Source organism: Coffea arabica, chromosome 1e (genome assembly GCF_036785885.1).
Source record: "Coffea arabica cultivar ET-39 chromosome 1e, Coffea Arabica ET-39 HiFi, whole genome shotgun sequence".
Classification (NCBI taxonomy): domain Eukaryota; kingdom Viridiplantae; phylum Streptophyta; class Magnoliopsida; order Gentianales; family Rubiaceae; genus Coffea; species Coffea arabica.
This window is the reverse complement of record NC_092311.1, coordinates 42,398,684-42,420,999: the sequence shown is the minus strand read 5'-3', so window position 1 is coordinate 42,420,999 and position 22,316 is coordinate 42,398,684. Positions and strand designations below refer to the sequence as shown.

Here is a 22,316-nt window from a genome sequence, read left to right as displayed (position 1 = left end):
ATATATACTACTTTACATACGTAAAGATTGATAAAAGCAATACAGTTGATAAATACAACTTGCTCTTAATATAAAATTGCAAAAGAAGAGCAGTGGAATCACTCTAAATTAAAGATTAATCTTTTTTATACTGACATTGACAGTGTATACACTATTAACGTTGAATAAATGATAAATATGTAAAATTTAAATTTAAAAATCAACTTTTGCGCATATGTTATAGAACCAACAGTATTTATGTATACACTGTCAGTGTATATAAGATTTACTCGTAAATTAAAAGCTGTGCCTGTCCAACAAGACTAGACTGGATTACAAGTTAGACGAGTTAAAAATTACAGATAAAACAAAGAGGATAGCCAAAGCTATTTGCTTACTGATTTACTTTGCTACAGAAATTTATATATTACTATATCACAGAGGTGGAACAATAATTTAGAACATATCTTTATGCCTCAATTTCAATCAAGAGAGATCGTTTCAAGGCGTGTTACAAATGTCGCTTTTTTTTTAATGTTTAATTTGTCCCTACCATGTTGGTGCACAAAAGAATCCTCGCAAATTAACCTCTAGAACACGATGAAAACCAGCAATGATGGAATCGGGGTAACTTGCCGCTGTCGGCAGATTTTTTTTTTATTTGGGATTGGTATGGCGATGAGTCATTGCCCCAAACAAAGAGTGATGCCACTCAAACCTAACATTCAATTAGAGGAAGAATCATAAAAGCGTACAGAGAATTCAGTGGGAAATTCTGGAAGCCCTTGCAATAAACGTTAACCCAACTAGTCATGCATCTCATCATTTGAACAAACAAGATCCTCTTATATACCAAGTCATTTACTTATTCATAAGGTTGGCTTAGAATGTCTTCAATACTTGAATATTTATTAGTTTGAAAATTATCCGTAGAAAGACAAAAAAAACTCGTGAGGGAAAAGAAAAAATGACAAAAAGATAAATAACTATTCTAAAATAAATAGATATACGAAAATAAAGAAAGAGGTTGATCTTTGAGACATGCGAACTTCAAAAAAGCAATGGTTATTAAAAAATGTACAAAAATCTTTCTTTTTGAGTTCTCTAGCATTACCAGTCTCATTAAAGAAAAAAACTTTTAGTATTACAATATTGAGACTTCCAAAATAAAATTCAAGCTTACTGCATGTTAAGAGAAACATAACATCTTTGTTCAGGAGTGTGATATGGTTTTAGTTAATCCTGTTGGTTGTGATTGTATCATATATCTTATCCAATTGCGTTCAAAATTATCTGTTGTAACACATCCAAATGGCTATGTTAATATCGAAATTTTTGTCAGCATACCACACATGGAGGGGGTGAGAACAAGGGAGGAAAAGAAATTTGGAATATTCTTTTAAAAATCAGCATCCTATTTGGACTTGCTTTCAACTGAAAATAAAATTAGTTACGAGCATAAATGTTCTTAATCAGAAGTCAATATTAGTTAAGAACATAAAATGTTAAGGATTGAGAACAAGTGAATGGTCAAGGAATTCCAGTATCTAATAGAAATTAATTAGAAAAAGTTTCCATAGTTCAACTTAGCTGGTAGTGACATTAGTCAAGTAACATTAAGGTCCCCAAGATGAGTTTCAAACCCTTTCCTTTCTCCCCTTTAACTTTTGTAAGGCTTAGAGTCTAAAAAAAAAAAAAAATGGTATAAAATGTCAAAGATAAAAAAAATTTGTAAGCCTAGAAATTTTGCTAATTGAAATATCTCTTTGTTTTTCAAAACGAACATGATTTGTGCCAATATATACTAAATGCTAAAAGAATAAAAGGCCTGTTACTGCAATTACTGAATGAGGCTTGTGAGACTGCTATGAAATATCTATCATCAACGTCAATAATGAGAGATCTTTTAGTTTAGCTTCACATCCGTAATCATCGAGGAGAGATTCTAAAGATTTAGAAATTCTTAGGGTCCGTTTGTTTCGGGTGAAAATGTTTTCCAGGAAAATATTTTCCTAATTTCCCGCGTTTGGTTGCACAAAAGTTACTGAAAACATTTTCCTATGTAAAATATTTTCACTCATCTTATGGAAAACAACTTCCCTTCCAAACTTACTGAAGTTGTTTTCCGAAATACATGCATCCCGCCTGTAGTATGTTCCAAACTTACTGAAAACATCTTGTAGTATGTTCTTTTTTTTTTTTTAGTGTAAACAGGAAGACTCGAACCCAAGACCTCTTGCTTACACTCCCTCCCCCGTACCACCCAACCCTCCCCCTAGTATATTCAAAAAAAAAAAAAAACCTCATCCTGCTCATCCTATGCTAGTAATTAATTATGTATAATAGGGACATTCTTTTTTAGAGAAACTTTCAGCAGTGAGAGTGCAAGATATATGTCACAATAAGCATTGCATGTGATTGATATTTGACACTAAATGGCCAGCAATTTGTTTATTACTTAAGGAGATATTTTTTATTCATATATACATTTCTCCAAGATTTTTTAAAGTTAAACAATGAGATAAATTTTCTTGTTTTGCATGGGAAGAAGTATGTAGTTATAATGTGTAGAAAGTAAAGATAGAAATAAAAGTGAAAATATTTCAAAAGTTAAACAAACACCAGAAAAATGAAGTAAGAAAATATTTTCAATAAGCTAACCAAACACCTGAAAATGATGAAAGGGAAATGATTTTCATGGAAAATTACTTCCACGGAAAATATTTTCCCAAGGAAAACATTTTACTTCCAACCAAACAGACCCTTAATTCTAACCCTTTTCCCCTTTTCCGTTCCTTGATTCCATTTGTCTCCTGCTAAAAGTTAAAAAAAAAAGGAGATAATTTCAGAAACTTCCTTTGAGATTTCTAACAATTTCATTGACCTCCCCTGAGGTTTATACAATTACACTTACCTCTCTTGATAGAATTATGGACCAATTATTTATATCACATGGGGAGAAATTACTCATATATCCTAAGATATTATGTCTTATTAGACACTAATATCTAACGATTGAGTAATTAGAGCACTAATTAACTATTAGCAACTAATTAATGAAAATAAATGTTAAGCATTTCTTTAATGATGACCGATGACTTGCAATTACAAAATAACGCCAATTGATATACCAAATAAAGCTATTTTGTTATTGATAGAATTTTACAATGACTAGAAATTAGTTGTACACAATGTAAAAAAGAAGGGTTTTGTTAGAAGAAGAAAACACTGGACAAAAGAAGGTTGTTGATGAGGAAATTTTCTTTGAAACTCTTAAAACTATGATAGTTGTAAAGTAATTCGTGGAAGAAAAGGAGAAAGGAAGGAAAAGAAAGGCAAAATTCAAAAATTTTCTATTCAAAACCACAGGAATCATAGCAAACCTCTTGATAAGAGAGATGACTGATCTATTTTACTGAATTTTGTGATCATTAGTGTAGTTTTTTACTTATTTGTATTATTTAATATATTGAATGTAAACTTTTTGAATAGTGAAATGTATATGTTAATTGTTTCTAACTTTTAATTATTTTTATTTTTTTACTACTATAACTCATATGAGTTACCATTTTGTTTTATTTTGTGGGTAAGAGTGCAAGACCACAATAATTTATTGTAATATTCTTGAGATAATTTATTGTAATATTCAACCCAATGGTGAGGAACACAAATGAATTACGTCTAAGAAAAATTGGATGGTCAAATAACAACCCACACACACAGAGAATAATCTCAAATAAATTTGGATAGGAGGTTATTTGTTATTTGAAATATTTATTTAAAATAATTGCTCAAATATTTTTTGTGATGTGATGTGAAATAAAAAAAAGATTGAAAATTATGTATATAATATAAATTAAATAAAATATATATATATATATATATATTTGCGATTCTTGTAATCCAAACCCACCCACCAACAACATATGGATTTACGAGCCACTATCTTAATAACTGGACTAAATTGAATGTATACATATGCTACAGCAGAAGATATAGAATACCGACCAACTTATTCAATTGGTCAAGAATGCTGCAAATTCCAATGATATCACCTGACCTCTCACGAAATTTTAAGATTGCACTAATCTCCTGACGTGCCATATGCTGCAAAGGTCCAAAACCGAAAGTGAAAGAGAGAGAGAGAGAGAGATCAAACATGCCCTCAACCATTTTTTTTTTTTTGGTCAAAAGATGCCCTCAACCATTGATGAATTAGTGGTTGTGTTTGGCTTTATTAACGTCAAACAAGAAATGATCACTCTTTAGTCTTTCCCTCTTTTGGGCCCTCAAAAACGAAAAACCTCAATCTTTGCCCCTTTCCCTCATTCGGCTTTATTCCTTTTTCCAAGGAATTGACAGGTTAGGCCTTAGGGAGACTTTTAACGAGTCGGCTCGAATACGAAAATGAACTATAAGCACCGCTCAATTTCTCGTTTATTTATATAAATATTTAAATTTGAGTTCAACCTCAACTCATTAAATTAAATGAGCCAAATTCGAGTTCAAGATCAACTTTGAATTTGAGTTTAGATATGATTTAATTATATTCTAAAAAATAATACATTATTTAGAATAAGTTTAATTGTATTTTTTGGTTTTACAAAATAAATAACACTAATTTATGTATAATTACTTTAAGTAAAATATAATATATTTTAATAATATTAAATATATTTATATTAGTATTTATGTATTTTTATGATTATATATGTGTTCACGAATTATTTAAATAGTTCGTGAACAAATTCGTACTTGACTCAACTATCAAATGAGTCTAATATTGTATTCAAACTTAATTTATTTATTAAATGATCAAACTTTCTTCAAATTTGAATAAACCGAACACGAACGTATTTGTGAATAGTTAGATTCGATAAAAGTTCTAAGATTAGGCGAAGAGGTAAGTGTTGGTTTGGTTTACCACCATTTTCTGCAATCCTTTTGTCTATGGCAAGCATATGGTGACATGTGCAATGATGCCACTAAGGATAATTGAGTCTTCAGATGTAACTTTGAAGTTTCAATCAAAAGGTTCCTCCAAAAAAAAAAAAAAAGTTTCAATCAAAGGGCAAAAACCCACAAAAAAAAAAGAGAATTCTCCTGACACCTAGGCAACTCTACCAAATTATAGACAACTTTTTTTTTCTTTCGAAGTCCAAAGAGCTTACGTCAATTTTTACAAACCTAAACCCCGAGGGAACCCCAAAAGCCGGTATCCTTTGAGGTCCCACAGAAGACTTATAACTAGGGCTGCAAACGAGTCGAGCCGAGTCGAGCTTTGAGCTAATCGAGCCGAGCCTCGACTAAATTTTACCAAGCTCGAGCTCGACGAGCTGGCAAATTTCGAGCTCGAGCTCGACTCGAATCAAGTCGAGCCGAGCTCGAGCTCGAAAAAAAATAAAAAATAATTATTTTATTTTAAAAAAAATAAATAAAATAATATTTTTCTTAATAAATAATAAAATATTAAGGATATATACGTAATTTTACTATAAAAATAAAAAATAAAAAAATAAATATATAATATACGTAATTTTATTATTAAATAAAAAAATATAAAAAATATATATATATACCCAAGCTCGCGAGCCGGCTCGCGAGCTAACGAGCTTAATATTTTGAGCTCGAGCTCGAGCTCGAGTTTGACTCGAGCCGGCTCGAGCTCGACTCGAGCTCGATTAATAACGAGCTCGAGTCGAGCTTGACTCGAGCCGCTCGCGAGCGGCTCGATTCGTTTGCAGCCCTACTTATAACTACCAACCCAAACCCTCCCAAATTATAGACAACTTAGATAATATACTTAAGTGGCGACTGCTATAAAAGGTTGACACTTTGCCTAGTAGTTAGAATTTAAAATTAAAAGCTCCCATGCTTGCCTCCAATCCTCTGCTGTCATGGTAGTGACAGAAGAGTGAAGTTGAAAGTAATGGATGGAGAAAATTTTTTGAATAATGAATGATGACTTGTATTTACAAAATAACATTAATTGATATATCTAATCACAGGGACCTCGTTCTGTCATCAATTGGCTGAACGTGGGTTCTTAGTGGGTTCCCCTTAGACTGTTTTCGGGCCGGTTTCTCAGTTAGCTCCGAGTGTAATCTAACTATGTGCGTGTGTGTATTTTCTTTCGATTTCCGGAAAAAAAAAAGACCATGTTTATGGCGAGGGTGTGCTCAGGGATTGGGACACCATCCCACATCGAAAGATCGTGGGGTAGTTACTCTGGGTTTAATATCTACAGGGACCTCGTTCTGTCACCAATTGGCTGAACGTGGGTTCTTGGTGGGTTCCCTTTAGACTGCTTTCGGACTGGTTTTTTCGTTAACTCCGAGTGTAATCTAACTGTGTGCGTGTGTGTGTTTTCTTTCGGTTTCCGAAAAAAAAAGATATATCTAATGAAGGAATGAGGGAAAAGAAAGGCAAAATTTAAAAATTTTTCTATTCAAAATCACAAGAATCATAGCAAACATCATGTTAAAAGATATGACTAGTTCATTTTGTTGAATCTTGTGATCATTAATGTAGTTTTATTACTTATTTATATTATCTAATTTATTAAATGTGAATTTTTTGAATGATGAAATGTGTGTATTAATTATTTTTAACTTATATATATATATATATTACTAATGCAACTTATATACATGCATAAGGGGCATTTATGGAATTCAAGTTTCATCTCTCTCCATAAATTATTTTTTCTAATTGGACTAATTTGTTATCAAAACCTTAATCTCAATGGAGGTTTATGTAATTTTGTAAACTTCAAAGGAGGCTAGTGATATTGTTAGAAACCTCAAGGAGGTTTCTAAAATTATCCCTTGATCTTACCATCATACTGCAGGTAAAGAAGACAACGTATTATTTAAGTAGTTGCAAGACATGGGCCGTTATTTTTTGAAATTTTTGTAAGAAAATATCATGTAACAATTTAATATATATGAAGTAAAAAAAATAATTTAAAAATATGTCTATGAAAAATGTAAAAAGTTTCATTAGAAAACTACAATCCAAAATTTTTCTTTCTCCTCAGCCAAGCTCTTTTACCAATTAATATGTACAATACATTTCATGCAATAGATTATCTTTTCTTTTGCGAGCATTTTTTTCAACAAATTTTTTGGGCGAAATTACTACATTTCGACGCACTATTTATGATACATAAACAATGTAAGAAAATATTTGCGCACGTGTAATGGGAAAAAAAAGCCATTTTGTATAAAAGTTTACAGGAGAGTGCATAGAATAGGTGAATTTATTTATTTTTTATTTCTTAGGTGCAATTGTCTAAGTGAAAATTTATTAATACTCATTGATTATGGATTTAAAAAGTCAAGAAAATTACCATCCATGAAGTCTAGGTTATGAAATCACTAAGTAAAAACAAAGTCCTGCACTCCCTTGAGTGTGGAAATTTTATTTAAAATCTTAATTTTGATGAAAAGTAATAATAAAAACATCTCCAATTACTAAGAACAGCCTTGGGTATCGCTAGTTATTCTGTGAATTCTTATTCATCTTTTCATCAGTAGATTATCTTTTATTTTTATATTTTATGACAATCATTTGGATCCCTGGTCTACCTCGAAACTTTTTATTTGCTGTTTTAATTGCTGCAGGATCCTCTTCAAAGTCACTTTTATGGGATAAGAGATCGGTTTATTGGTACCAAAAAGAAAGTGAATGTGAGAGATTTCGGATTCGAGGTAGACCTCCCACTTACATTGTACGAATTGTTGTAGAAATTTTTTTGAAGTGTATAGTTTAAAAATTTTGAAAAGTTAGATAAATTTTAAAAAAATTTGTAACAGATAAATTTGGCCAAAAACTTACTTGCCAAACACGGCCTTCCTTCGTTATTTTGTCAAGATGCTTTGTCACAGCATTCTACAGTGTCTCTTTTGTTTATTATTCATGAACAATTCACTATTCCCTACTTATGAATTGTGGATAGCTTGATTCCTTATTTTGAATTTTAAAAGTTCCATTTTCCATGCATATATTGCTATTTTCTAGAATTTTTATAGAAAAATGTAATATAATAATTTGATATATATAAAGTAAAAAGTGATTAAAAAATATGTCTACGAAAACATAAAATTTTTTAAGAAAAAATGACAGTCCAAAAAAGGCTTAAATTTCCTCAGAAGGAGAAAAAGCATGTTAATATTATTTTGGTAAACCACCTAAAGTGTCCTGCTTTCATATTACAAATTCCAATACTTATTTCCCAAAATGTCTTGTACTTTTCTCTTTTGTTCTGTTTGATATCCACATATCCAAACAAAATCAATGAATATCAAATGCATATTAATGGAAAAGCCTTGGTGTTAATAGTGGACTATTTAAGCAAATATGCCACACAAGGTTTAGAAAGTCTTGCATATATACTAAGCTTGTTAGGCACATTAAAAAAAACTAGGGGTAGACACTATACCTCCTACACATAGGAATCGAAAAATTAACCTCTTCATCCTCCTTTTGTAGATTATTATCTTTCCAGAAGATTAACAGCCATGGAATATTACTATTAAAGAGAGAACAATTAATTTTTTGGTTGACCTCCTACAGTATATATAAATATATATATATATATATATTTGGTTGTTTTGTCTACTGTTAATAATGGCTTGTCTTCAATTATACAACTATCTTTTGTAGCTATTACCATGAATTATATTCATTGATGTTGATTATTATTAACATGTAGTAAATGTATCTAATTATTGGAGAGGAACTTAGTTTTGGCCTTAGAAGTTAAAGATACTGAGTTTAAATGTTCATTTTTTCATTCTACTTCTTAAATCCCACCTCTCTTCTCTTAAAACAAATAAGTTAAAAACAGGCAATTCCGACATCCGAAAAACTAAAACCAAATCTTACTTACACACTTAATTAACTGAGACTCACTGTACTTACAAATAGGTAATAAAATAAGATAGATTTAAACTAAATGACAATTTTAAACAAAATTTTTTTTTGGATCAAAAGTGACGGTTGATTGTGGTTTATGATCGTCTATGTTTAATAATTAATTAGAATTCTTATACTTTTGCTTGACAGGAATTCCTTTCTTGGCATACAACACTCTTGGTCATACGTGAAACTTTTGAAATTGAAGTTGTTAAAAATTTAAAACAACCCTTTACTGATAAATCACTTCTACCCCAAAAAAAAAAAAAATCTGACCTTACACATTTTGATGAATAGTTCAACTACAATGTTGTCATTATCGAAGATGTAATCACCCCTCATTCATATAACTGATCCATATGACTATTGAATAAAACTGGTTTTCTGCTACTTACAAATGATTTTTTTTAAAAAAAAAAAAAAGAAAAAAACTTGACAACCATTGTCATAACTTTGATTAAATCCTGCAATTTTGTTTGACAAACGCCTCTTTCTTGGCACAAAAAACTCCCAATGTATAAGAAGTAGAAAAAGGTTGGCACTATATATAAAATCCGGTAATGAAATTGATCAGGCACAAGCAAGATACCATTTTAATTTTGTTTCATGATTGAAAATTTTAAGTGATTGGGGATTATTATGTTGCCTTCAAGGAGATTAACAACGTGTACATATCTGCAGAAAACCAGAAACAACTATTGCTACATAAACTAGCTGATTCTTCACTGTCTTTTACAGACATAAACACAGTTTACTGCCTTTTCCAAATGCCAATGTAGATCAGTGAAGCAAGCTTTCCAAGTACCTCTCCACATTGTCCAAGCCACAGAGGCTTTTCACAACAGGCATAATAGCTGGGACATCCAACTGGAATGCTGAATCAGGTCCATCAACTCCACTCCAGGTATTTAGCTGTTTCCTGGCTTCTTTAATTGCTGCCTTTGTTGCACAATGTACTGAGACAGCCAGAAGCAATGGTGGTTCTCCGGAGGCTACACAATGGTTCAAATCCCAGTAAGGAACCAATATATGCATATCTTGCTTTGCATGTATAATTTTTCAAGTCTACCGGGGATTCTGTAAGCAATAACTCTGTGGTCGAGCGCAATGCTGAATTTTCCTGCCAGAGGTTTTCTTCCATTTGAACTAATTTAGATCATACTATTCATTATACTAACTTCATCAGTAAGTCTTCAATTCCATTCTTAGCAAATTCTTTGATTCATTTTAGTCTATTTTGTCATAACAGCTAGCCAGACAGGGATTACAGGTGGAGTTTACTCTCAACATCTTTAGAGTCAACATACTAGGATTCAAACAGATTCAGCCAGCATGCACCACCACAAAACAGCAAAGGCCATCCTGTTTGTAGAAAAGTTAATTGTATTTCTTATGACATATTGGGAAAACATACCTTTAGACGAAAGAACGCGCTGTTTATGATGAAAGAACACCAGCAAAGACCAGAAAACATACCTTTAGACGAAAGAACGCGCTGTTTATGATGTCCACTATTTAGCATTTCAACGTTCAGCTGCATTGGTATGGTGTCTATTGTTGGGATTTTGTATGTCCATGTGCTATCTGTAATTGTTAAACCGTCTGCATTGGTGAGGAACTCCTCGAGCATAAAGAATCCAATTCCTTGAACAAAGGATCCTTCTATCTGTAAGAACAAAATTGCAGTACACAATGATATCACTATCTATAAGCTCACCTTGCTTCATAAATTTACAGCTACTTTGAATTTGCTATAAAGTTAAACATAGATATGGATACTTTCTGTAGAATTTGACAAGTATGATGGAACAAATCACTAACCTGTCCCAAATCCACTGCAGGGTTCATGCTCTGTCCAGAATCATAGATAATATCGGATTGCAAAATTTTAGTTTCTCCTGTCAGTATATTCACCTCTACCTGCAATAAAAACAGCTTCATCATTTCATACCCTTATTTTGAGAATGAGACCACATAAGATGCCTATTTCATAATTTTGCCAATGTCGTAGTATGTCACTCAATCAAAACAATGCATCACTGAAATTCGCATCACTTAAGCAGTTCAATGAAAAGATTATAAGGTAACATCACACTTCCTCTCATGGTCTCATAGAGATAAGGCGGAAAGGAGCAAATTTACCTCACTAACTGCAGTGCCATAGTTCAAATAATGCATGAAATTGGATTGGGGAACAAAGTAAGAACTCGCAGCCATGTTCACAGATTGAGAATGTGCCTACAGTCAAACGAAACCCCACACAAGAAATGTAAGGAAGAAGTTACACCCATTTATGAAACAATAGTGCATCCAATTATTGTGTAGCAGGTTGAATAAAGAAGCTAAAAAAGTTGTTTTTCTATCCCTTTTTATTTTTAATTTCAAAGAATGGGCAGGTTGGAAAAGAAGAGGCCAGAAAGGGAATGAGGACAGAAAGAAAATACCTTCATTCTATGGCAAGTAACAAAGACCATTAAGACACTGGATTATATTCAATTGTCTGACGGGGGAAGATTAAATTATCTTTGAACGTATTTAACTACCTTTAAACATAAGGAAATATAGCATATCAATACAGATTTTGTGAGTTAACTATGATTTATCTGCAATATGAAGTATTAATCTTTGACAAGCAAACAGTCAAACCTGTCTTGGTGTCTCAAACGGCACATAATTTCAGAAAGTAGACCAATTTTTTTTTTGGCTGATAACTTGACAAATAAAGAACTTATTATTAAATCCCAAAATGGAAAATTTTTGTTAGAAGAATTTGATTGGTAGGATTGAACTAGTTATTGCGGTAAACACAAGGCAAAACATATATCTTCAAATAAAGAAGATCAAAATGGCAAACGGATATTGGGAAAGACACCAAACTTGACTAACAAAGAAGCTTTGATCAGCTGCACATCTCAAGTTATAAAATGGTTAGGCCAGGAAAAGCATGTGACAGAGTGAGGAAAGATACCTGGAGAATCAGGACATCCCAGTTAACAGGACCCATTTGCTCCTGCAACTTACTTTTAAGAAGAGCTAGTCTTTCAACTAAGATGTTGCAGCATAATCTGACAGCTTCACAGCTCGATTCTGATGTCGTGCTGCCAGCAGTCAGACCCCCCTGTACTAAACTTAAAGTGTCTGACTGTATAACCCGTACCTTTTCCACTAGGTTTTCAGTCCCATTACATCCAATTGAACTGAGAGCATACGCAGTTATCTGTCTTACCTTAGTCCAGAGCCCCTGGCCTAATTCTATTCCTCCTACTTCTACAACAATAGTTCCATCCCAAAGTATGCTAACTTTGCCAGGGGTTGGTCTTACCACCACTTCATAAACAATTGGGACCCGTGAAATGCCTCTTTTTCTCCATCTGTTGACCTGATTAAACTGCTCTATCATTTCTTTCCTTTGGACAAAGCATGAAGATACACCCAATTTATTCCACATGTCAGTCAACGTATACTCTACTGCTTCACCTGCAGCCTTCCCATAGAACACATTAAGGCTTTCAAATGTGTGAAGGTTTATGTTTCTGACAGAATCTACCTCCATCAAAAGCACAGATGCAATTTCTTCTATTATAGCTTCAGCAATATAAGATCCTTGAACCTCTCCAGGACCTCTCATTGCAGATTTGCTAGAATGGTTTGTCTTACAAACTTTTACATCAAATGACAAAGCACCCCAATTATACTTTTTAAGGGTACTAATTATGGTTAATGACATGGTGGGACTAAAATCTGCGGAGAGTCCAGCATTAATTAGTATGTCAAGGTGCAAGGCTGTGACCTTTCCATTTGATTTGAATCCGACATCATAAGTGATTTTCATGGGATGTCTTCCTCCAATCATTATCATGTCAGTTTTCCGATTGAGATATGTCCTGACAGGGCGGCGTAATTTATGTGCTGCAAGTGCACATGCTGTAGCAACCTGAAAGATACAGTTGTAAGCTTTCGTACTAAAACTAGTCAGACTAGGAAGATACAAGATACCAGAATTCCAACAAGAAGTCCCACAAACAATCATGAAATACTGATATTTGAGCGTTTATATGGTGTACGCGTGCTTCTATGCAGCACAGATTTGCCCACACATAAACTCACATAGAGAGAGAGAGAGAGAGAGAGAGAGAGAGAGAGATGTACTTAATCAGACAGATAAGAAATAAACAGGATGTGGCTTCAAGCTCTCCTCAAATCTGATAAGTTAGCACTGCATTTCCACTTCTCTTGCTTCATCATCCACCAAACATAAGTGCACATGCACAGACAGAGGGGGAGAGAGAGAAAGAGAGAGAGAATGAGGCAAAATTATTAGGATATGATTGTATTTCAGGATGGGAGTTCGTCCTCCAAAGTAAACTAAGCAACTGACTGACTGTCAACAACAACAACAAAAAAGAGGGGGAAAAAAAAGAAAAGAAAGAGGCCATTATGCTCCTCTTGTAAATGTTAATTCCAAATTCACAATCAAACAACATTTGAATAGATGAATATACTCAGTGCACTACAGTCTTGACATGGATACCTTATGAAAGTTGAACTAATTTAGTCTCCGAATAAATTATACGAAGATTGTTAGACGTCAGTTTGCAGCAGCAGATAGAGGAACCTCTGTCATGTTGTTGATGACAGAGAGAAAACTTAATTGTGGAAAAGCAACAATCAGAACAAATGGTTGTCAATTCAAATTAAAATAAATTTCTCAATCCCTTCACATGATTAGCTATAACTACAGTCAACCTTTTCTGTGTTCTTAACCATGTGCATTTAAGGATAGGATCAATGCATGCAGAAGCTCCCTTTAGAAAGAATCATATTTGCTGTCCCTGAATACCCATTACGTAACACAGACCAGACAAGACCGCTTTGAAATGGCAGAAGAATGACTGAAAAATAAGGCATTCAGTCTTCACATAGTACGAAAACATTGACAGAAACCTTAATCTGTATGTTAATAATACTCACAGGAATTGCTCTCATTGCCTTGCCCCCAAATCCTCCACCTACCCTTCTTGTAATTACACGGACATTATGCTCAGGAATGCCAAGACATTTTGCAATTGTCCTGTGAGCATACTCTGGGCACTGAGTTGAAGTGTGAACTACTATGCAATTGTCTTCATCCGGAACTGCAAGTGCAGTTTGTGTCTCCATATAAAAATGGTATTGTGACCGAAGTTTAATCTGTATATCACATCAGCAGATAAACTTGGAAATAAGCATGGTTTTCTCAGCATCTAAACATGGAATGGTATTCCTGAGAATATGAAGAGCAAATTCAGGAAATTGTGGCAGAACAAATGTAATGAGAGAAACTACTAATACCTCAGCAGACAGAATTGTATAATCAGCTTCAGCCATTCCTTTGGAGAAATCACCAACCTGTTTTGGATACAAAAAAGCAGGGACCTCAAAAAAACTTGACCTCTCAACAGCTTCTTCAACAGTTAAAATTGGTGGATCCAAATTTTCGGTGTCATACTTGACGAGAGCTGAGTTCGCCTCAAGATCGGCAGATTTTTGTTTTTCTGCTACCTATAAATGTTTATTACAGACATAAAAGGAAATGATGAGACTTATTGGCATTTTATGTGAGCAGTATCTGCAATTAACAGAGAGGATTATGAAAGCATAGAATTACCACTAATGCAATTGGCTCTCCAGCACACCTGGTAAGGTCATCAGCAAATAAAGGTTCAAAACCGAGCATTGTCACAGATCCTACATTTTCTCCTCTTTCTGGAATATCTTTATAAGATATGAGACCAGCAACTCCACTAAGTTGATTGTTTGATAACAAGTCCACACCTTTTACCCTTGCTAAAGGTTTTGTACTATATATAAATGATCCGTGCAGACAGTTTGGAGGCGATGGAATGTCATCAACATACTGAGCTTCTCCTGCAAATCAATGTCCATAAATTCAAACGTGCAGACTGATGATGATCATTATGGAAAAAGGGAAAGTTAAGAATAAGAATATAAGGTCCGAGAGAATAAAACTGATAGATTGAAAGTTAAGAACCAATTTAGAAACAACTTGGCCTGACACCAACATATCATCAGCACAAAGGTCTTTAAAACTCAAGAAACAGCAAGAAAGAAGCCAAAGTTCAGATTTCATGAGAACACAGTACACATACTTCTAAATGGATTACAATTAGCTATCCAAAGAAGGGTCTTGTTTCAAAGGCTTTTGAAATGAAATTTTGGTCTGAGCATCAAATAACGAGATTGGAAGCCATAGATATATGCTGTGCATGGAAGAAAGGACATGTTAAGGGTTTAAGTCATTCATTTACCACGTCCACTAACTCTGCTATCATGGAGACATATGCTGAAAGTGAATTTCATTGAAATCTTTGAAAACGAAAATAATACATTTCCAGCACATTGGTACTCTAAAAATCCGATGATCGCTAAACTAGATAATTATAAGATAGACTAAGTGCCCTGGAAAATTAATTGAAAACCAAACCTGAAGCTTGGATGGTAGCACCAGACTTTAACATTGGTTCTCCAACTGGATAGTACTCTCTACTCGAGGTCACCTCCTGCTTTGCAGATGACAAAGATGTTGAATTTGTCAATTGACCAATAGAACTACCATTACAGATTCTGGATGAATCCTCTTGCAAACTGCCAGTAAATCCATCGGATAAACTACCAGAAATAGCAGCACCAACATTGATGAATGGGGAAAGAAACTGAAATAGGAAAGTAGCAGCCAAGCTGGTCCTGTAAGCAGCATGGGAAGTGCCAAAGTCAGGCACTACAGCAACTTTAACTAATTTTACTGCTTCATACAGAACATTAACACTTAGTATCTTTCCAAAAAGGTAATCTTCAACCTTATTTGGTCTTATTGCATGTTTAGTACCATAAGCACCAAAAGCCAATTGGATATTGTTTATTAGAACTCCTTTTACATGAGGAGACACAACAGCCAGGAACGCAGCATTCAAATAAGGCAAAGCATTTCCCAGGGGTCTTGGTGCAGCACGATAGGTCTCAAACACCAAATTGGAATCAGATGCAATGCTGGTAGCATTCCCTTTTGGCTCCATAAATGGAATCTGCACACTGAACAGCAAACTTCTAGAGTCCATAGGTGGTCTTGCCAAGAACTCTTCCAATGTAAGACGTTCATGCTTGTAACCAGTTGTTATACTAACAATAGAACCCACAGCAAGAAGTACAGTGGCTATGTCTGAAGGAAAATTTTTCCTTTGTGCCATAACCAAATTTCCACCAATACTAGCAGAGTTTCTAATGAACCCTGAAGCAATTTTCTCCATATGGTCAGCAATTTTTTTGAAGACCTGCTTACCATCAGAGGAAGAATTAACCTGACCTTCCTCCTTCAAAAATTCAATAACTTTGGAGATTGTCACAGCAGCACCAATTTCAATTCCCTGGTGATTTTTTCTTATCATTGAAAGCTCAGGTACGTGCCTCAGGTCAATGTATCTGTTGTAGTTACCTAATTCCTTATAGTAACCCATCCCAGTGTTACCCACTACTATCCGCATGTCATCCCCAGTTGCATTAGAGTTCAACAAGCTTTCAAGCTCCTCAAGAGTAGTGGGACTGTACCAAGAATTGTTTTGAAAATGCAAGCTCTTTGCTGACTTTGACCTACCTCTCAAAAATTCTGGATAGTTATTGAACCTAACATCCGGAGTATATGAAGGCAATCTCCTTAATTTAACTTCCTTTGGCTCTCCTTTTCTCCAAAAAGAATTGATTCCCAAATCCTCCAAATCAACATCAGCAGCAAAACTTTTGCAGGCGTCAGCAATGGGTCGATATCCAGTGCAGCGACAGAGATTTCCAGCTATAGCCTTTTCAGCTTCAGAAACAGTCAGCTTTGAAAATCCTGGAGGAGGTTCTGGCCTGTTTGTTTTATCAGCTTTTACGAGTGCTGAAAAAAATGACATGCACATTCCAGGAGTGCAATATCCACATTGGGAAGCATGGAATCCAGCAAACCTTTCATGAATTGGATGGAAACCATCTTTACTATTTCCAAGTCCTTCACTTGTGGTGATTGAGCAGCCGTCTACACTGCAAACAAGTGTTAGACACGAACTCACAGAAAAATCTTCAACTCGATCAAGCACAGGGTTGTATTTAGACAGCACAACAACACAAGCACCACAGCCACCTGTGCCATTAAAAGAATGCAAATGCTATTAGTTGGATGAACAACTTTAGTAAGTGATTCACGCACTCACCATAAGCTAGTTCCAACAAATAGCTCACTCAAGCAACTAAAAGATCAGAAAAATTCTGTTGAATGCTCCTGATCATGAGGAAGTGACTTTAATCATTTACCTGCTGGCAAGTTCGTCAACAAACAGGAGAAGCAATATTTTCAAGATATTTCAAAAGTAAATACTTTGCTGTAAAGCTGATACTGAGTCAAAAAAAACTTGCAATAAAGTCAGTCGCAACATGGAAAGGCACAATTCCATTAGAGTATTTTCAGATTAAAATGCAGTAGAAAGAAGCACAAATGTCTGCTATACTGAAGCTCAAACAAAAAAGCTCTAGTTTAAAAGTGAAAACTTACACTGAATTGTCCGACGTTAGAAAACTATGTCACTGAACCTCAATTTACAAGAGAATTATTTTTCTTCAGAAATGGGGCACCAAAAAATAATGTAAGTTTACAACGGAGATCTGTTTTACCAAATTGTGCCCTGAAAACTAGAAATGGAGAGTTTAGAAAAAGAAAAAGTAAAAGCAGCTTCTAGTCCAACAAATTTCAAGATTCAATATCATGTGAAACTTCAATACGTCAAAAGTTAACTCTCTCAAATTTCAAATCTAGATTAGGAAAAGCATGAAAGGTTTTTTAAAATGTATATATAGGGGAAAATCATGACTTGTTTTATTCTTTGTTGGGAGGCAAAAAGCACAACATACCGTTAGAGAGGACTTGAGTGAAGGGGAATGACTCTAATCTATTGGACTTAACAGTTAGAGACTGAATGGCTGAAATCCCATCTTTTAAACATTGGAGCAATTTTTTGTGGCAAAACATAGCTCTACATAATCTGGACGTTCATAAGTACTTATTTATAAGATCGTATACTTCTGAACAAGAACTGATTGCTTTAACTGTAAGCCTACAATAACATCCCTTCCTCCCCTCCCCTCCCCACCTTCCCTGCTGACCAAAAATAAATATTAAAGAAAAACATAAATCTAGCAATCCCAAGGAAGAAACTCGGGGATAATTTGAAAGAACAAGAAAACAAAGCAAGGTGGTCATTAGTCAAGCTTCAAAAGAAGTTCAACTGATCCCCCTTTTGAGTGATGCGCTCATGTCCCAATATGCAATTGGATAAACAGATACAAAGACACCAATCCATCTTAAAATAGTTCAACAATTCTCAGCAGTGCACATACAAGGACAAAAATAGAATTCAAAAGTTCATGAAAGATGCAAAAACAGAAAAATATATCCCTCCATAAACATATAATATCCAGACAGTTCAGTGAGAAACCTTCACCACAGCCAAGCTTGGGACTTTTAAAACGAGTATGAGAGCGCAAGAACTGAAGCAAAGTAGTTGAATGGTCAGTAATTGCCACCTCAAACTTCTCTCCATTCACTGCAAACACAAGGCCTCTATTGCCAGCTTCTGTAGGTGGGATTTTTGTATTATTTACCTCCATTTGCGTTAGCTGAGCTGATTCCATTGGGAATAGAAGCTCAATGACTGACTCAGATGATTGTATATGGGAGTAATCTCAGAAAGCAGGCATGCGCAGGGCTCTGCTTCTAGGCATGCTAGCTCAAGTGGATACGACACTTTGTTTGGTCGTAGGTGGAACCAAATTTCCTAAATATATGCACATTTCTGCAGCATGATGGGGATTAGTCCCATTTAGCTTGATGTCAGCGATTGCGTTTATCTTAACTAATCACATCTACAGTTGAAAAATGAACTGGGGTACCGTACACTATGTTTGAACGTGGATCAACAAATGCAAGATTGAACTTCTATTTGTCAGTCGAAACTTGAGGACAGTATGATTTTCCCAAGTAAGGCGCTCAGGCTCAGTCAGCTCAGCCACTGTTTGTCTACAGTGGAATAATTTCAGAAACTTCCCCTGAGGTTTCCGTCAATTGCAGCCACCTCTGCTAATGTTTGAATCATTACACTTACCTCCGCTAACTCTATGAAAAGACCATGATAGCCTTCACAAACTTTACAAATTTTAAGTGCAAATGAGTTTAAAAGAGAAAATTGATAATTCTTTTCAGTTATAATTGTTCATCCTAAAACTCTAACGTCATCTAATCTAGTATATTGTACTTCATTCCCAATTTTTCTAACTAGAATTATTAATCAATTTACAAAAAGTCGACTAACCAATCAAGGAGGCATTTGTTAAAATAAGTATCTTCAAAATTACTTAACCAAAAAGTATGTTGAAAGTACCAAAAAGGAATGCTTTCAAAACCTGGCTTAAATTTTCCTGCAAAAAACTAACTTCAAATTTTCACCTAACGGATAATTGTGATAATTGAATTTTTAGCATTTAATTTGTTTTACATATAATAGAGGGGTAATATTGGATATTCATTGGATCTTTTTGCTTACATCATCAATGGTTACCAAGCAATACTTTCTAGGGGAGGTTTCTACAATTTTTCAAATTTCAAGGGAGACAGCTGTAATTATTATAAACATCAATGGAGGTTTCTAAAATTATCCCCACAATATATACCTTTTTTTAACTCGACCCATATAAAAGTCAAGACAAAATTAAGGGTTAATAACACTTTGCCCAATGAACTATAAGAGTAGTCACACTCCCTAGAACAAAAAAAATATAGACTTTGCCCCCTCTATCGTATTAAATGCTAAGCTCTCAAAATGTGAAAAATTTTCTTCTATCTTTGCACTAAGTATTATTCACACTTTCATCCTCCCTTCTACCAAAAAAAAGTACACTTTGCTTTGACTAGTAGCAACTCTATATAAAATATATTGAACTAGTAAGAAAGTTATAATATAATTTTAATACTTAAAACTAACATACTTTATGCTAAAACATTATTGATGAAAAGTATCATACAATCAAATATCATATATATATATATATATATATATAGTTCTTCATAATAGCACATTTAATAATATATTTATTTATTTATTAATAATATTTTGGTGTAAAGTATATCAATTTTAAGTATTATAATTATATAATAACTTTCTTATTAATTCAATATATAATATATGAGTTGCTAATTATTAAAACAAAGTCTACATATTTTTGGTTGAAGGGGACAAAGTGTGAATAATATTAAAGCAAAGTTGGAAGGAAAATTTTCACATATTTTGAGGCCTAACATTTATTAGGATGGGGGGGTAAGGTGTATATTTTTTTTTTGTTCAATGGAGCAAAGTGTGACTCCTACAGTTCCGGTGGGAAAAGTGTTATTAACACCAAAATTAATGTCAACAGAAAGCTCAGTAAACCGTCAATCCCACAATGCCATTTGTCCTGAGCAAATGTTAAAAAGTAATCAGAAGTTAAAGTCTCAGAGTCCCTCAGCTCATGATTTATGGTTGAACACAAAAATTCCACCTCATATCATTTTCTTCTCTTTACAAAGGGATAATTTCAAAAACCGCCCCTGAAGTTTTTAATAATTTCATCGAGCTCCCTTAAGGTTTAAAAAATTATACTTACCTCCCTTAATTTGATAGTTTTAGTAACCAAACCTTAAAATAATGTTAACTTGGACAATTTTTTAAATAAATATCCAAATATGCCATTTTGGAATGAGTTTTAATTTATTTTCCTATACAATTATAAGATTATTTAGTATAATTATAAGGAAAAGGTGCCAACTGTTTCATATCCATATCTACTACTTGATAAACAACTATAATAATAATTTTATTACTATGATATGATATTTTTTATGGTATTTTATTACTGATTTAGATTTATAAGATAGAAAAAAAATGTTGCAATAATTCATTTTGAGTTTATAAATTTTTGGAGTAGTGGGATTATTATAATTTAGTAGTGTTTTTGGGCCATTTCTTTTTGATTTATTGTTAATTTTAATACCAAAAAATAGAAAACAAAGATCAGCAAAAACATTAAATTACATATAAAATTAACTCATCAAAAAAATTACTAGCTCGACATTTGGTTATAATAGAAACCTGGAGGCAATAGTGGTAGTTCTACAATTTTATTGGCGAAAAATTTAAAAAAAGGAATAAGAAGGAAAAAAAATAAAAAATAATTTTAAAATTCATTTTAAGTATAAGTATACTAAAAAAGAGAATTTCATTAAATTATTTAAGGGTAAAATTATCATTTTAAATAACAAGAGAAGTATGTATAGTTTTTCAAACCTCAAGAAAGTTCAGTGAAATTATTAGAAACCTCAGGAGAGATTTCTAAAATTATCCCCTTTACAAAAGTACACAAACTAGATTTTCACCACACATGAAAAAGCACAACACAGCACTCAAAGAAATTTCTTTGAGAAACCATAGCTTAGGTTAGGTTAGAAATTCCAAGTAAAAAGTCTTTCACTTCTTTCTTTTATCCTTAAGAAAACCATACAAGAGAACTCAAAAAAAATGTGGTTAAGGACAAATTTGAAACAAAGACTTCTATCAAGAAAACAACTTTTTCTTATCACGAGATGATACAAATAATTTAAAATAATTGTCAAGTTTACTAGCATAACTAATTTGAGAGCCTTGTTCCACATCATGCAAGGCCAAAAAAAAAAATTTTGAGATAGTAGTCACATTGATCATAGAATTCTCAACCGTTTGGAGAATATTGCTGGGATTATATAGTATGGTATATTTTAGCAGTATACAGTGCCTATTGTCTGACTGATTATTTACTAGCCAAGATGTGTATTTTAACCATTCAACTTCTATTCTTATTCATGCTGATGAACCAAGAAAAAGAGAATTTAATATTTCCTCTCTTCTCCAAATTCTATAGAACATCTAAATTCTAAGACCAGTAAACAAGGCAATTGAAACCAAAAAAAAAAAAGTGCAAGGGCAAGACCAACGAAAAAGACAAGAAGATACCTCTTTACTTTAGTCAGACAAAAACCTCTTTTTTGGCGTAGAAAAACTCCATATATTGCCGAAAAGAAAACTTCAAAAAGTGGGAGTTTTTAGTATTTTAACCATTAGGCTATGTCACTTCATCTTTACTATACTAAAGGTGGGAGTTCGGATTGCTACAGTGAAAATGGGCCGGTTATAGCGCGATTTGTGTGAACTTGAGGGGCGGTTTGGTCTTGTGCCATTCAGTTGTAGTGGCTTTGCTGGAAATTGCTCAAAATTTGTTGCTATCCATGTGGAGTTGTTGTGGGCGGTGGGTTCAGTGGTAGTGCCTTT

The 22,316-nt window shown here is 33.6% G+C and overlaps 1 protein-coding gene across 4 annotated transcripts; it reads right to left on the bottom strand.

The window, feature by feature from the left end:
* Window positions 1-9,484: 9,484 nt before the first annotated feature.
* LOC113725547 (indole-3-acetaldehyde oxidase-like) lies at window positions 9,485-18,896 on the bottom strand. Of its 4 annotated transcripts, none has more exons than XM_072056428.1 (10): window positions 18,420-18,895; window positions 15,383-17,071; window positions 14,546-14,805; window positions 14,230-14,439; window positions 13,870-14,088; window positions 11,867-12,832; window positions 11,041-11,136; window positions 10,720-10,818; window positions 10,313-10,564; window positions 9,485-9,890 (listed from the first exon to the last, which is right to left on the bottom strand). In XM_072056428.1, the coding sequence occupies exons 1-10, from the start codon at window positions 18,613-18,615 to the stop codon at window positions 9,807-9,809; spliced, it is 4,071 nt and encodes a 1,356-aa protein (XP_071912529.1). In that variant the 5' UTR covers window positions 18,616-18,895; the 3' UTR covers window positions 9,485-9,806. The 4 variants fall into 4 exon arrangements, with proteins under 4 accessions (XP_071912529.1, XP_027104572.1, XP_027104581.1 ...); XM_027248771.2 differs by having other exon boundaries at window positions 10,375-10,564; window positions 18,420-18,894; XM_027248796.2 differs by lacking the exon at window positions 9,485-9,890 and adding an exon at window positions 10,039-10,260 and having other exon boundaries at window positions 10,375-10,564; window positions 18,420-18,896.
* Window positions 18,897-22,316: the final 3,420 nt, after the last annotated feature.